The 14,031-nt window shown below is 57.3% G+C and overlaps 1 protein-coding gene across 2 annotated transcripts; it reads left to right on the top strand.

Annotated features, from left to right (window-relative positions):
• The first annotated feature begins 57 nt into the window (after positions 1–57).
• FBXW5 (F-box and WD repeat domain containing 5) lies at positions 58–13,266 on the top strand. 2 transcript variants are annotated; one of them, XM_027667018.1, is made up of 9 exons: positions 58–93; positions 657–866; positions 2,751–2,908; positions 3,547–3,721; positions 5,011–5,159; positions 6,466–6,946; positions 9,491–9,638; positions 10,710–10,922; positions 11,375–13,266. In XM_027667018.1, the coding sequence occupies exons 2-9, from the start codon at positions 677–679 to the stop codon at positions 11,619–11,621; spliced, it is 1,761 nt and encodes a 586-aa protein (XP_027522819.1). In that variant the 5' UTR covers positions 58–93; positions 657–676; the 3' UTR covers positions 11,622–13,266. The 2 variants fall into 2 exon arrangements, with proteins under 2 accessions (XP_027522819.1, XP_027522818.1); XM_027667017.1 differs by lacking the exon at positions 58–93 and having other exon boundaries at positions 549–866.
• Positions 13,267–14,031: the final 765 nt, after the last annotated feature.

The following is a 14,031-nucleotide window of genomic DNA, read 5'->3' as shown; positions in this document are numbered from 1 at the left end:
GGCGGGACGCGGCGCCCTGATTGGCGGGCGGGGGCGCGCCCGGAGCGGCGGCCGGAAGTTGGGGGACGGGGCGGGGGCAGCGGAGCCGCCGAGGTGCGGAGGGGGACCGGGAACACGGGGAATACTGGAAACGGGGGGGACCGGGAATACCAGGAACGGGGGAGAACGGGGACAGCGGGAACGACACGGGGGGACTGGGAACACCGGCAGTACCGGGAACGGGGGGGAACGGGGACAGCGGGAACGGCCCAGGAACACGGAGAATACCGGGAACGGGGGCACAGCGGGAACTGCACGGGGGGAACGGGAATACCGGGAACGGGGACACAGCGGGAACTGCACAGGGGGAACGGGAATACCGGGAACGGGGACACAGCGGGAACGGCACGGGGGGAACGGGAATACCGGGAACGGGGACACAACGGGAAGTGCACGGGGGGAACGGGGATACCGGGAACGGGGACACAGCGGGAACGGCACGGGGGGAACGGGGATACCGGGAACCTGGACACAGCGGGAACGGCACGGGGGGAACGGGATACCGAGAACAGGGGGGGGACGGGGATACCGGGAACAGGGAATACCGGGCACGGCACGGGCGGGCCGAGGGCCTCTGCGGTCCCCGTCCCCTGACCTCGCACCCCGCTCGGCCCCAGCGCGGCGGCAGAATGACACGATGGCCGCAGGCGGGCCCCGGCTGCCGGACACCGTCCTGTTCGAGATCTTCCTGTACCTGGACCACGCCGACGTGCTCTCGGTGGGGCTCGTGTGCCAGCAGTGGCGCGCCGTGGCCCGCGACGAGTTCCTGTGGAAGGAGCTGTTCTACCGCTACTACCGCGTGTCCCGGGACGTGCCGCGGCACCCGGGTGAGCGGGGAGCACCTGCCCTGAGCCGGGAGGAACACTGCGTCCCCCCACCCGTGGGGGGGCATGTGGCCCTGTGATGGCACTGGGGGCACATGCTGAGGCAGCAGCTGCCCCACTGTGCCTGGGCAGGTGGGGCTCGATCTGGGCTCACAGCAGGAACTGAGGGAGCCCCACAAGGCCATCCCTGTCCAAGCTGTCAGAGGGCTCCAGGGTGGCAGTCATGTTGTCACAGCTCTGCTCCCTTTGAGCATCCAGTGCTGGAAGCAGTCTGGTGCAGTCTGGAACGGCGGCTGCACTGTCAGACGCTGGGACAGGCCTTGGGGACCTGCCAGCAGGAACCCCCGCTGCCGAGGGCAGTTTCTCTCAGAGCCCAAGCAGCCTGTTCCCAGTATGCTGCAGGGGGCTCCCAGCAGTGGCTGGGGGAATTGGGTCCTGGATCGGGAGTTGCAGTGGCTACAGAAGAAATGCCAGGAAATACAGGAAGAAATGCCAGGGATCAATCAGCAGGAGCCCATCTCCCTGCACCAGGAACACCAGAGCAGAAGGGCTCTAGGGAGAGGTGGGATGTGGATGGGATGACTCAGGCTGCATGACCTTGGGAGTTCTATGGGGCTTAGGACATTCTCTTAAAGGGTTTATCTGAGACTCTTTGACCAGCCTTGTTCCCTCCCAGCCTCCTAGAGCTGGTTAGTCAGCTGCCAGCCCTGTTGTTGAGCACTAATTAGGATGGAGCAGTTGGTGTAGCTCAGTAACATATTCAGGCACCTCCCTGGCTGCTGGAGCTATAGGCACCCTCCATGAGGCAGAAGGACAGGGACAGCTGGCAGGCCTGGGAAGGGAGTTTGGTGAATACTTCTGCCAGCTTGCTTGCACTGGGCAGCTCCACAGTTGGGGGAACGGTATCCGGTGGGTCTTTAAGAGGAAAGGTTGGGGTTGCTTGGCCAGGTGGGGCCTGTCCAGGCTGTTTCCCAGCCACATGGGCTGGGCCCGGGAGGTTCAGAGGAGCCTGAAGTGCCCAGGCTGCGAGCAGCAGTGGCATGTGCTGGTATCAGCTGGTCCCTTCCTCTAGGACCAGATGTCTCCCGGGCTGCAGCACGTTCCAAAAAATCCTTCAGTCCTGTTCAGTGTCACTAGGAAAGTTGGCCCTTATCCATATACATGCCTAATCCTCTTTGCTTCTTTGGGATTTGCTGCTGCAAGAAGTTTGTAGGCTGCCTGGCCAGGCCCTTTGTTAAAAATCTTCTTTATTTGTCTCTTCACTGGCTGTCAGTGGGACTGCTGTGAGTGTACCCCAGGCTGTGCTGCTGCAGGGCTCCTCCTCTCCTGGCACGCTCTGTCCAGCTCCCGTTCTTCTCTCTCATTCTTTCAAGTCTCTCATCTCATGGAGATGTTTTTTTTTTCTGGTCCCAGACCCTTTCTAGAACTGTCTTAATTCTGCATTAGACAAGACAGAGATAATCAATGCGGAACCGAGTATGTGAGGAGCAGCTTCCCAGCTTCCCTCCCTGGTTAGTTTGATTGTGCTGGAGCATGTCTCCCTTCGGAGGACTGTTTTATCCTGGGCAAGGTTTTGGTCTGACAGCCAGCAGCTCTGCCCTGGCTGTTTCAGCAGGGTCTGTGCTGGTTTGGAAGGTGTGATGTGGAGCTGTGTCAGTACTGGCAGAAAGGCTTTTTTTTGGGGGGGGGGAGCGGTTAGGGAAGCTACTGAGGAAATTGGTGAGTGCTGGTAACTCAGCTGCAGCCATGGGTTGGTGCCCCAACAGAGCTCCTAGCATTGCTCACAGGAGCTAGGACTGGTTTATTAAAGACTGATGCCGTGTTTAGCCCAGCTCTGTGCTTCCCTCCGCTCACACTCCTGTCCCGTGTCCCTGCTCTGTGTTGCAGCTGCTGTCTCCTGGTATGATGAGTTCCAGAGGCTCTACGACACCATCCCTTGCGTGGAGGTGCAGGCCCTGAAGGAGCACAATGACCAGGTTTTGCACCTCAGCTTCTCGCACTCTGGCTGCCTGTTTGCATCCTGCTCCAAAGACTGCACAGTCAAGGTAAAGTGGCAGGTGCCCTGCCCAGCCCTTCCAGATGTGGTTTCAGTGGGACTTAGCCCTGAGAGCAGCCTTTGGGAAGGTTGTGGAGAGGAGAGGTTTGACCAGATGTCCCTGGACTCAGGCTGGCTTCTGCAGATGCTGAGCTGTTCTCAAAGCCACAGAACTAATGACTCTTGCAAATGTAGCCTTGAGGGGTGTGGATTCCAGCTCCAGCCCATTTGTGTGGAGGTAGCCAAAGTGCCTGCCTGGTGCTTTCTAGGTGGAAATCAGTGCCCTGTTGTGACCTGGATCTGACAAGGAGTGGGGAGATAATGATCCACTACAATAGATGTCTTGCATAAGTGGTTGTCCTGGGAGAAATCTCTCTGAACACGTTGGAAACCCAGCTGTCACAGCAACATTTACTACCTGAACACCTGCTCTGACCAATGGAGCAACAGTTCTCCATTTAGCCCCTCCAAATTTTCTGTCAGGGAAATGGGGAGTTCTAACAGGAATATGGGGACTGGGAGGCAGTTAAATGGGGTTTGTGATATTGTTTGTTTTTCATGTCCTGGTGAGTGCTGGCAGAACAGATAAAGTGGAACCACTCTCAGGCTTCTCAGCAGTTTCCTTCCTGTTTGTCCATTTCTCTGTAGATCTGGAGCAATGAGCTGGACATCTCCCTGCAGCACAGCTCCAACATGAGACCATACAACTGGAGCTACACCCAGTTCTCCCAGTTCAACTCCGATGACTCCCTTCTGCTGGTATCTGGTGTCTTTGTGGGGCCTCACAACTCCTCCTCAGGGGAGATCGCTGTGATCAGCATGGGTAAGTGCTGCCTTCACTAGGGCTCCCAGGAGGGGTGAGTGCTGGGTGCTGGGCTTCCCTTCTTCTTAGGGTGTGCAGTGGCCTTCACCTCAGCTTGTCCTGACACCCAACACCTGAACTAAAGGGTTCCAATCACAGTTTTGGAGGGGAAGCCTTACAGACAGCCTTAACTCTGCTCGGGTCACCACGACAGCACCTCAAGGCAGCGTGGCTTGTATTTACTCTCACTTAACTTCTGTCCTACATGACAGTCTGGCAAGGCTTATCCACCTTACTTGTTGTTTTGAAGCTCCTATTTCTGTCTCGTGTGGTGCTAGGCATAGAACCATAGAACCCCAGAACAGTTTGGGTTGGAAGGGACCTTAAAGTTCATCTCGTTCCACTCCCTGCCATGGGCAGGGACACATTCCACTATCCCAGGTTGCTCCAAGACTTTTCCAACCTGGCTTTGAACACTTCTAGGGATGGGGCAGCCACAGCTTCTCTGGGCAACCTGTGCCAGGGCCTCACCACCCTCACAGGGAAGAATTTTTTCCCAATATCCCATCTGCCCTCTGTCAGTGTGAAGCCATTCCCCCTTGGCCAGTCCCTTCAGACCCTTGTCCAAAGTCCCTCCCCAGCTCTCTCGGAGCTTTTTTAGGCACTGGAAGGGGTTCTAAGGTCTGCCTGGAGTCTTCTCTTCTCCAGGCTGAACACCACCAGCTCTTTCAGCCTGTCTCCAGAGCAGAGCAGAAGTGCTGGATACAGCCCTCAGACCATCTTTTTGGGGCCCTGGTTCCACCGTTAAGTCTCACATGGCTTTCTGAGGGGCTGTCACCTGAGCCTCTTTCACCTCTTCTGCTGCAGCCCTGTGCATGTGGCTAATCCCCACTGAATTATCTTTCACCATCTCTGTGCCACAGTCCCACTGTGCCAGGAATCAGGAGTGCACAGCTGCCTTGCTGGGAAAGGCCCTGAGCACTGGGAGTAGGAGTGAAATTCCATGTGTGTTTAACTCATTCTTGTCCCCTGGGCCCCGCTCAGGGAAAGGCTGGGAGATTGGACTGCTCTCTGCTCTGGCTCTGTCAGGCTGCCCTGTTGTTTTGATTTCCCTTGTCAAGGTCTCATCACACATCTCTCTAGAAAAGAGAAATAATGTGTCTCCTTAGCAGTGGCTTGAAGCTGGATGGAGGTTAGCAGTGCTGCCTCAGTGCCTGTCCTGCAGAGACCTGTCCTGTAGACAGGCCCTGTTTATCCAGGGCCCTCGCTGGGAGTCATCGCCTCACACTTATGTTTCCCCTCTCTTCCAGAGAACTTCACACTGCTTTCCAGGGTGAGGAATAAACCCTACGATGTGTTTGGCTGCTGGCTGAATGAAACCAACTTGATCTCAGGCAATCTGCATCGGATTGGGCGCATAACCTCCTGCTCGGTGCTGTGGCTGAACAATGCTTTCCAGGTGAGCTGCCTTCCTTCCAGCTCCACAGGCAGTGCAGCTTCCTGCTGGCTCCTGGGGGAGGAAAAGCTGCAGGGAAGGATGGCCCAATCCTCCTGTCATCCCTGTTTGTCTCCTCTGACTTGTCCTCAGGATCCTGAGCTCAAGGCAACCCTTGCATGAGGCTTCTCCACGCTTGGTGTCATGGTATCCACTGTAATATTCTGACTCTGCCCTCAGATCCCATTGACTCTTGCCCCATTAATTAGGCTGAGGACTTGACTGCAGTGCCCCAGAGCATGCATTGCCTAACAGCAGGGCTGCTAAGGTCCTTGGTAGTCTGAAGCTGGGCCTGGGATGGCTGTAGCCTGGCATGTGTCCTAACAATGGCCTTTCTCCCACTTGGTTGCTCAGGGTATTTTTCCTGGGAGCTGGAGCAGCCTGAGCTGATCTCAACCCTGCCTGGTCTTGCTGAGGTTTCTCAGGCCAGGTACTGTCTCTGATGCCATGGTGAGACCTGGAGAGCCATGTGTGCTGGCCTTAGACTGCTTGTTTATTCCCTGGCACTTGGCAGTCATGTTCCTCTTCCATGTTTGCCCTGTATCTCAGTGTCACAGCTGCATGTCCCCATTTTTTGTGTTTTTAACGTGGTGCTGACCCCAGGTGAAATCTTCTGGTAGCAGAGACTCTTCCCACAGCCACATCTCCATGCTGCACTGACCATGCAGCATTAGCCCTTCCATCCCTGAGAGGCCAAAAAGGTCCTTGCCCATGATGGGGGTGTGGGAGTGCAGATGCAGGCTGAGAGCAGTGAGGCAGGGAGGGACCTGCTGCGTCCTGCTGCGGGCTACAGGCATACTCCAGGAGCACGGGGGTCCTGTGCCACTGCTGCTGTGAGCTAGAGGGATCCTACTTCATGCCTTTTGCAGAGACCTTGTCCTGAAATCCTTGTAGATTATAGAACGTAGAGTATCCTGAGTTGTTAGGGATCCACAAGGATTGAGTCCAACTCCTGGCCCTGCACTGTAAAGCACCAGTTAGCACCAGCTGATGACCTCAGGCTGGGATGGCAGCAGGGCTGCCCAGCCTCTGTGCTTCCCAGCTCCACTGTTGCCTGCCTGCAGGAATGTTTTGCCTCAATATGTCTCCATCCAGGAGAGGAAGGAGCTCAGCAGAGCTGGCAAGCCTCGAGCCAGTTCTTGTGCCAGTGCTCCACATGCAGTGTGAAAGGGTCGGTGGCAGCTGGTGTCCCTGCTCTGGCTCAGGTCTTGGTTTGAACTGTGGGAGTGAAGTGGGGTGGTTCTTGCTCACTTCTCCCCTCTGCCTGTAGGGCATCGAGTCTGAGAACGTGAACGTAGTGAAGAGACTGTTCAAAATCCAGAACCTGAACGCCAGCACCATCCGGACCGTGATGGTGGCTGACTGCAGCCGATACGATTCCCCGGACCTGCTCCTGGACTACGAGGAGCAGCTTGCTGCTTCCTCCACCTGCCCAGTCTTTGATCTTGGCAGTGACAGCGAGGAAGAAGAGGCCAAGCCCAAGCAGCCTCCAGAGCCAGCCGTACAGGAATTGCCGGATGCCGGGGGTGTGCCGGCACAGGACGGGCTGCAGCAGTTCTTTGATGATATCATGGGGGGCCACATGAGGCCTGCCATGACTGACACAGAGCTGGAGACAAAGGTGGCCGAGCTGTTTGTGCGTAACAGAACTAAACCGCCTGAGCCAAACCTGCTCCCCACGGACAGCAGTAGCAAGACTAAGTACTTAATCTTCACCACAGGATGCCTCACCTACTCTCCACACCAAATAGGTAAGGCTGGGGCTGAGCCCAGGGCAGTTGGCCAGCCGGGGGGCATGGGCTGCAGCTGGGCTCTGGATTTGGGTCTGGAAAAGACCTGGTCTCTCTGCTGCCTGTTTGTGAGGCATGAGCTGCAGTTTGCTCAAGGTTCTGAAGGGGGTTCCACCTCACAAGCACTTGCCTGAGGGTTGTTTTGTTGCTGTCAGGATGACACGTGGCCAAAGTCATGTTGAGGGCTGAGCAGAAGATTAAGAAGGAGCTTGTGGTTTAAGGACACCAGCCACTAGCTGGTGCAGGGGGAGGGTGGCGCTTGCCCTGGGAGAGGTGTGTGGAGGGACCTTGGTCCTGTTCTCATGTGGGGGTGGAGAGGGCATCAAGGGAAGACTGGTCTGAGCAGCGTGGAGTTCTTGTGCATGTTGCTTGTGCAGTGCCCCCAGCTCTGGGTGTCAGTGCCCTGCCTGCCCCTGCCCCTTGCCTGCCTCCCCTCTGCCCGGTGTGGAACCACCCTCACATGGGCTTTCAGCCTCAGTGAGGCACTTGGGCACCCTTGCCCTGGGACTAGGTGGGGTTTCACAGGGGGTTATTCACTGTCCCAGCCAGTGTTTTTGTGATGAGCAATGCCAGGCAGCTTGCAGCTTCCTTGCTCAATGGGGTACAACGGACTGTGGGTGCAGCATGTGTCAGGCAGTGCCATTGCTGGGGACCTTGTCCTGGGTTAAGATGTCCCTTTCTCATCTGGGGTGCTCCTGTTGAGGCACCAGGACTAGCAGAGCCTGAGTTTACAGAAAATCAGCACAGTGGGGAGCAGGAGCAGGTAGTCTGGCTGCTTTCCAAAGAGACCCTAAAGCTGGCAGAGATGTAGGAAGGACCAGAAATGTAGGGAAGGAGAGAGCTGCTCCCAGGCAAGACTCCTGCGAAACCACAGTTTTAGTTCCTTTCACTGCTTGCACAGTTCCAGTCTTGCTTCCCTGCTGCAGAGTCTCTTGACCTTCCTGTGACTTGGTCCCACACCAGCACCACCCGGTAAGGTGGGGGAAGGCAGTTTACAGAGCTGTAGACAACTTGGAGAAGAGTCACTTGGTCTTTGCCTACTTCGGTTGGGAACATGGCTTGGACTGAGTGAGCTCTGCTCCATGCTCCTGCTCCCTGGGCTGAGCTAGGGCTGCACCCAGATCCCCTGGGCTGAGCCGAGACTGCCACACACTGAGGCAGAGCCTTTGGGCTCCTGAATTCCTGTGCAGGCTCACGAATTCCCACTCAGCCTCCCAGGGCCAAGGGATTTGTTTGATACCTTTGAACTCTGTGACTCCCTGGCTGGTGGCCAGCACCCGCAGCACAGGCTGCTGCTCACAGCGCTGGACGCTGGCTCGGCTCCTGGCCTGCCATGAGTCACTGCAGTGTGCATTTGCCCCTTGGTTTGTGTGCCCTGGTGCGCCTGCTCTGTGCCCGCAGGACCTGAAGGAGCTCGCTCTGTGCTCACCTCCCATGCTGCTGCTGGCACACAGCCCTGTTCCGACCCGAGGTCCTTGAGCTCCCATTCCTTGTGCTGGTGGCAAGCTGAGCAGCTTGTCCTGCTAACTCATGTGTGTCTGAGTTTGGAACTGGGAGTGTGGTGCTGTGGAAGGGAGGATGAAGGTGCTGGTGAGCAGTGTCAGTGGGGTGGAAGAACACTGGTACTGTCCTGAAGGCCCTGGGCTGCCCAGGCTCAGAGACAGGGATGTTGGGAATGGCGTTTGACTTGAGGTACAGTGGTGTGTCACTCCTGTCTTCTTGTGCTGCAGGAGAGGGCTAAAATCAAGGGTATTGTCAGCAATTCCCTCAGAGGGCTGATAAGATGGGCCAAGCCATCTTCTAGCTCCTCCTGGACCTGCTGAGGATGAAGGCTGTGTGTGCCCAGGAGCTGCTGAGGCTCACAAGGGTCCTCCAGGAAGCTGTTGGAGATGGTTTGTGTTTGGGACTTCTGGCAAACAGAGCTGGAAAGGGACTGGGTTTGACCCATCTCATGTGTCTCCTTTAGTCAGGAAGTTCAGAAGCCACAAAGCACTTGAACACAGTTTGGGTTTAAGCATCTGTTCTTGGAGCTTTCTGGGACTGACTTGCGCTTGGCAGCATTAGGAGAAAACTCTGCCCCAGCCAGTGCATATGCTGGGCTTCTCCAGGCCAGATACTGCAGGAATGGGCCTGACCTGGGGATTTATTTAGGAGAAAAACCTTTCTGCAACAACTGTGTCTCCTGGGCCAGCGCAGCTTCCTTGTGCTTTGGAGCTGGGCTGGGGTGAGGTGTGGCTGTACCCACAGGTGCTGGGTATCTCCCTGTCTGGGGTTGGATGTGCCAGTGTGTCACTCACAGGTGGAGTCCTGACCCAAAGCCCACTTGGAGAGCTGAAGGAGCCTGACCAGGACAGCAGCCCTGTCCCAGTCCTCAGCCAGCGAGCTGGTTTTCCCTTCTTAGCAGCACCAAGGGAAGTCCCTTCCTGAAGCCTGGGGACTCCCCCAGCCCTGCTGCCTGCTGGCAGTGGCCTGTGGAACCACCTCCCTCTGCTCTCTGTCCCACAGGGATTAAAAGGATCCTGCCCCATCAGATGACAACCGCTGGGCCGGTGCTGGGGGAGGAGAGGCGCTCGGATGAGTTCTTTGACTCCCTGGATCACGTCATTGACATCCATGGGCACATCATCGGCATGGGCCTGTCCCCTGACCACCGGTAAGTGTGCAGGGCTTCAACCGCTGCCAGGGTGGGCAAGAGGTGCTCCTGCGCTCTGTGGGGTGACCAGGAGAAGAAATGACTGTGGTGGATGGAACAGGTGCCTGCTGATCCTGGCGCTGAAGGCGTGTTGTTACCACTGAGCATCACTGCTGGTTGCAGCAGGAATGTATTCCTGAGCCAGCTCAGGACAGGGTCAGGCCTTGTAAGAGGGGAGGAGCTGCCCACACAAATGTGTCTTATTCCTGAGGCAGATCGTCTGTAGAATCCTTGGATAGTTTGGGTTGGAAGGGAGCTTAAAAGCCATCTAGACCCCACCCTTTTGGCATGGGCAGGGACACCTTCCACTACACCAGGTTGCTCCAAGCCTTATCTAACCTACCCTTGGACACTTCCAGGAATGGGGCAGCCACAGCTTCTCTCAGCAACCTATGCCAGGGCCTCACCACAGTTTCTGGGAAGAGTTTCTTCCTAATATCCCATCTAGCCCTGCCCTCTGGCAGTTTGAAGCCCATTCCCCCATGTCCTGCCATTCGAGGCCCTTGTCCCCAGTCCCTCTCCAGCTCTCCTGGAGCCCCTTTAGGCACTGGAAGGGGCTCTGAGGTCTCCCTGGAGCCTTCTCTTCTCCAGGCTGAACACCCCCAGCTCTCCCAGCCTGTCTCCAGAGCAGAGGGGCTCCAGCCTTCAGAGCATCTCTGTGGCCTCCTGAACTTGCTCCATCAGCTGCATGCCCTTCCTTTGTTGGGGGCCCCAGAGCTGGAGGCAGCACTGCAGGTGGGGTCTCACCTGAGCAGAGCAAAGGGGCAGAATCCCCCCCCCATACTTGCCCACAAGATACCCCCATCCATCCTTAAAGATAGGTTTAATGGGATTAGAGAGACATGACCTGACCCCTAGAGCCACCTCCCAGGTGTCGTTGTCCTTTCCAAACATGGCTAGGAGCGTTTCAGCGCCTGTTCCCCTGTTTCAGCCTGGATTTCAGCAAGCTGGACTGCAGGCTCTGCCTGCCGTGCCAGGGGCTCTGTGAGCTCTGTGGCGCGGTGCAGGTGACTCCTCCCTGCCCTCCCCAAGGTACCTGTACGTGAACAGCCGGGCCTGGCCGCGGGACTGCGTCATCTCTGACCCGATGCAGCCTCCTCCCATCGCCGAGGAGATCGACCTGCACGTGTTCGACCTGAAGACGATGAAGGAGGTGAAGCGAGCCCTGCGTGCGCACCGGGCCTACACACCCAACGAGGAGTGCTTCTTCATCTTCCTGGACGTCAGCAGGGACTTTGTGGCAAGGTGTGTGGCAAGTGGGTAGGCAGGATCCTGACCCTGCATCCTCAAGGGCCTGAGGCCATTGTTGCAGGACAGCTGGAGTGAGCAGGACACTCCTGTGTGTTGGGAGCAGGGCAGGGAATGGAGTTGGATAGAGCAGAGGGACTGAATTGGAGGATGCTGATAAAGGCTGTCTGCCCTGCTCCTGCTGTAAATCTCTGGGGAAAGGGTAAATCTGGGGTTGTGGTGTGTTTGGTGGTGGGTGGCAAATGCCCTTCTCAGGGCCTGCAGGTGTTGTGGGGGCCCTGGATCCCGGAGGGAGCTGCCTGTGCAGGGTGAAGCTCTGGAGGCGGGGGCTGGAGCACCCTCTGCCCCCATCCCCACGGCAGGATGGGAGTGGCAGTGGCAGAGTGTTGGGGCTGCCGGGCTGACGCTCTGACCAGTGTGACGCCCTGACTGGTGTCTCTCTGCCACAGCGGGGCAGAGGATCGACATGGCTACATCTGGGACCGGCACTACAACATCTGCCTGGCCAAGCTGCAGCATGACAACGTGGTGAACTCGGTGGCATTCAGCCCGGTGGAGCAGGAGCTGCTGCTGACAGCCAGCGATGACACCACCATCAAGGTGTGGCGGTCCCCGCGGGCTGTGCGCATCCGGCAGGCCAGGAGACCCCGTCCCAGGAAACTGCTCTTCTCCTGGCTCATGAACCAGAAAAGCTGAACCCAGGTACACCTGCTCCTGCAGCTTCCTCACTGCAGCACCTCCTCTGGAGCTCTCAGAGCCCTGAGCCCTGCACAGAGATGAGCTCTGGGCACACAAATCCCATGGCTGAGCCAGGAGGAGCCCCAGCAGCGGGAATTGCCTCCTCCTTGGAGCGTCTGCTTCAAAGACAGGACATAAGAGGCGAGGGGCCTATTCTGGGCCCACCGGGCAGCAGCTGAGCTGGTCACTGCAAGGTGTGCTCCCCACAGCTTCTCACCAGCGCTGCTGCTTGGGCACAGTTCTCTGGGTGAGCTCTGGGCTTGGAGGACACTGAGGCATGTCCAGCGTGGGTCTGTGTGAGGTTGGGATGTGGCTGGCCCTGCCAGGAGCCGCCGGCTGCAGAGCACTTGGCAGGAGCTGTGGTGCAGCTGCACTGCCTGACTTTAACATAGGTGTTTTATTGTGTGTTTGTCCAAAACCTCCATGGGCAACTCATCTGACTGCTGAGGAATGTTGAGGGCCTCCTCCCCATGGTGCCTCTTCCTGGGAGGTGGCAGGAACTGGGGGGCAGTGAGAGGACGGAGGGGAGGCAGGGCTGGGGGCCTGGCTGGCCTCCACTGCCTGTTGATGCCTCGTTGGGAACTGCGTGTTTATATTGCCAGTTTCGAAACTCGGGAGCGGGGAGGGCTGGTGGTAACATGGTGCTGGCTTTGCCTCTGTCTTCCTCTGCTGAGTAGCACTTCACTAAGCTATGGATCAAGAACGTATTTATTGTGAGGGATCTGCTGTCCCATTCTGGGGCACCCGTGAGGATGGCTGGTGGGGCTTGTCACCTCCCTCCCATGCTACCCAAGTTATGGCACTTTAGCTTCTCTTGGTAAGTTCTCTGTGAATAGGTGTAGGCACCCACAGGTGCTGCAGGTATTCATTCACCTGCAGGTGATGGGGATGGAGTCCTCCTGCCTGCAGTGACAGCTGAATAAGCTCCCTGTCCCTGGGGCTGACCCGCTGTGGGTGGGGGCTCAGCTCCCCCAGGATCCTGAGGTTGGTGGGGCTGGTGACTTTGAGTGATTATGGACTCAGTGGTGTTCACTGTCTGTCCCTGAAGCTTCTCTACCCATAGCAGGTACCCAAATGTCAGAGTCTGAAATGAAGCTCCTAATCTTGACCTGGCCTAGCCAGAGCTCCCAGGAGCTGCTGTCACTCCTGAGAGTGGGGCTGTGAAGAAGCTGCAGCCCAGGCAAGGGGAGGTGTTTCAGGGCCCCCCTTGGGAGCCCCCAGCACAGCCTGGGGTTACAGATAGACCTGACAGAGGTGGCAGCTCCTGTCATGATGGCACTGATGGCTTTAGCAGTCCCTGCAGCAGGAGGGTCGGCAGCCACATTCTGCTGTGCCCCAGCTTCTTCCAAAACCCCTGTACTCAGGTTTTCTGTCATGAATCAAGGGGTTCCTTCCTCTGTGTGTGTGTGTGTGTGTGTGCACGCACAGGCTCCACATCCTGCTCTGTGCAGTCACACAGTGAAGGAACGGCCTTTACCTTCTCCTCTCCCAACTGTGAACTCTCCACCCATGGCTTGGTGCAGCAGCGAGTGAGGCACCAAGGGGTTGTTTGTACTGAGTTTTGCTCTTCACTCTGGCATTGAATAAATACTCTGCTAAAGCATCTCTGCAATGTGAGCTTGTTTTTTGGAGTGCTGCTCTGCTGAGGCAGAACTGAGGCCAGGACTGTCACAGGGCTGGGCTCGGGCACTGCAGGAACTGCTGCCCAGCTTGTGGTTACCTGCCCTGGGTGAGGAAGTGTGGGCAGAGAGCTGTGAGAGGCAGGGAATTGCCCAAATCTCCTCTGCCCTCAGGGAGGAGGATGGAACAGCCCAGGGGAAGGGCAGCAGCAGTCCCTGGCAGCCTTGGGAATGGTCTTCTCTGTCAGGGCTGAGCATTGCAGGCTCCAGAACAGGCCAGGGGATGGATTCCTCCTGGATTTACATTTTTTTCCAAGCACTAACAGGCATGGAGCAGGTAAGCGGAGAGCCCTGTTATTGCTGGTTGGCATTCCTGTGCCACAGCAGCATCCTGAGCTGCAATGCCACTGACCCCTCACAGCCCTTTGCTTATTCCTGGTGCAGCAGTAGCCACTCTGAAATGGAGCTGGGGGTTCCCAGGAGGGGACAGACCCCCATGGGTGTCCCTTCTGTTTGTCTCTTCTACACAGAGTGAGTAGAGGCCACCAGGCTGCTGCTCCCCACACAGGTTTAGTCCCAGGGCAGGTGCTGCAGCTCGGGATGGGCAGGAACAGACATCTGTACTCCCAACAGCAGCGAGGGAAAAGCAGCCTGTCCCAGAGGAGCTCAGAGCTGTTATAACCCAGGAGTGCTGGATTTGCCTTTCCAGTGGTTCTGCTCTGCTAACACTGAGCCAGCACCACTGCACC

Source organism: Corapipo altera, unplaced genomic scaffold (genome assembly GCF_003945725.1).
Source record: "Corapipo altera isolate COAL_440 unplaced genomic scaffold, ASM394572v1 93, whole genome shotgun sequence".
In the NCBI taxonomy this organism is placed as follows: Eukaryota; Metazoa; Chordata; class Aves; order Passeriformes; family Pipridae; genus Corapipo; species Corapipo altera.
The sequence above is the reverse complement of the archived record's forward strand: the minus strand, read 5'-3'. Positions and strand labels throughout refer to the sequence as shown.

What these genes read in the sequence shown, in the direction of transcription:
- FBXW5 (XM_027667018.1), top strand. Translation starts at nt 677, where the DNA reads ATGGCCGCAGGCGGGCCCCGGCTGCCGGACACCGTCCTGTTCGAGATC. An exon ending in CCAAAGACTGCACAGTCAAG is followed by an intron (nt 2,909 to 3,546) that starts GTAAAGTGGCAG and finishes ATTTCTCTGTAG; the next exon opens with ATCTGGAGCAATGAGCTGGA. An exon ending in CTACTCTCCACACCAAATAG is followed by an intron (nt 6,947 to 9,490) that starts GTAAGGCTGGGG and finishes TCTGTCCCACAG; the next exon opens with GGATTAAAAGGATCCTGCCC.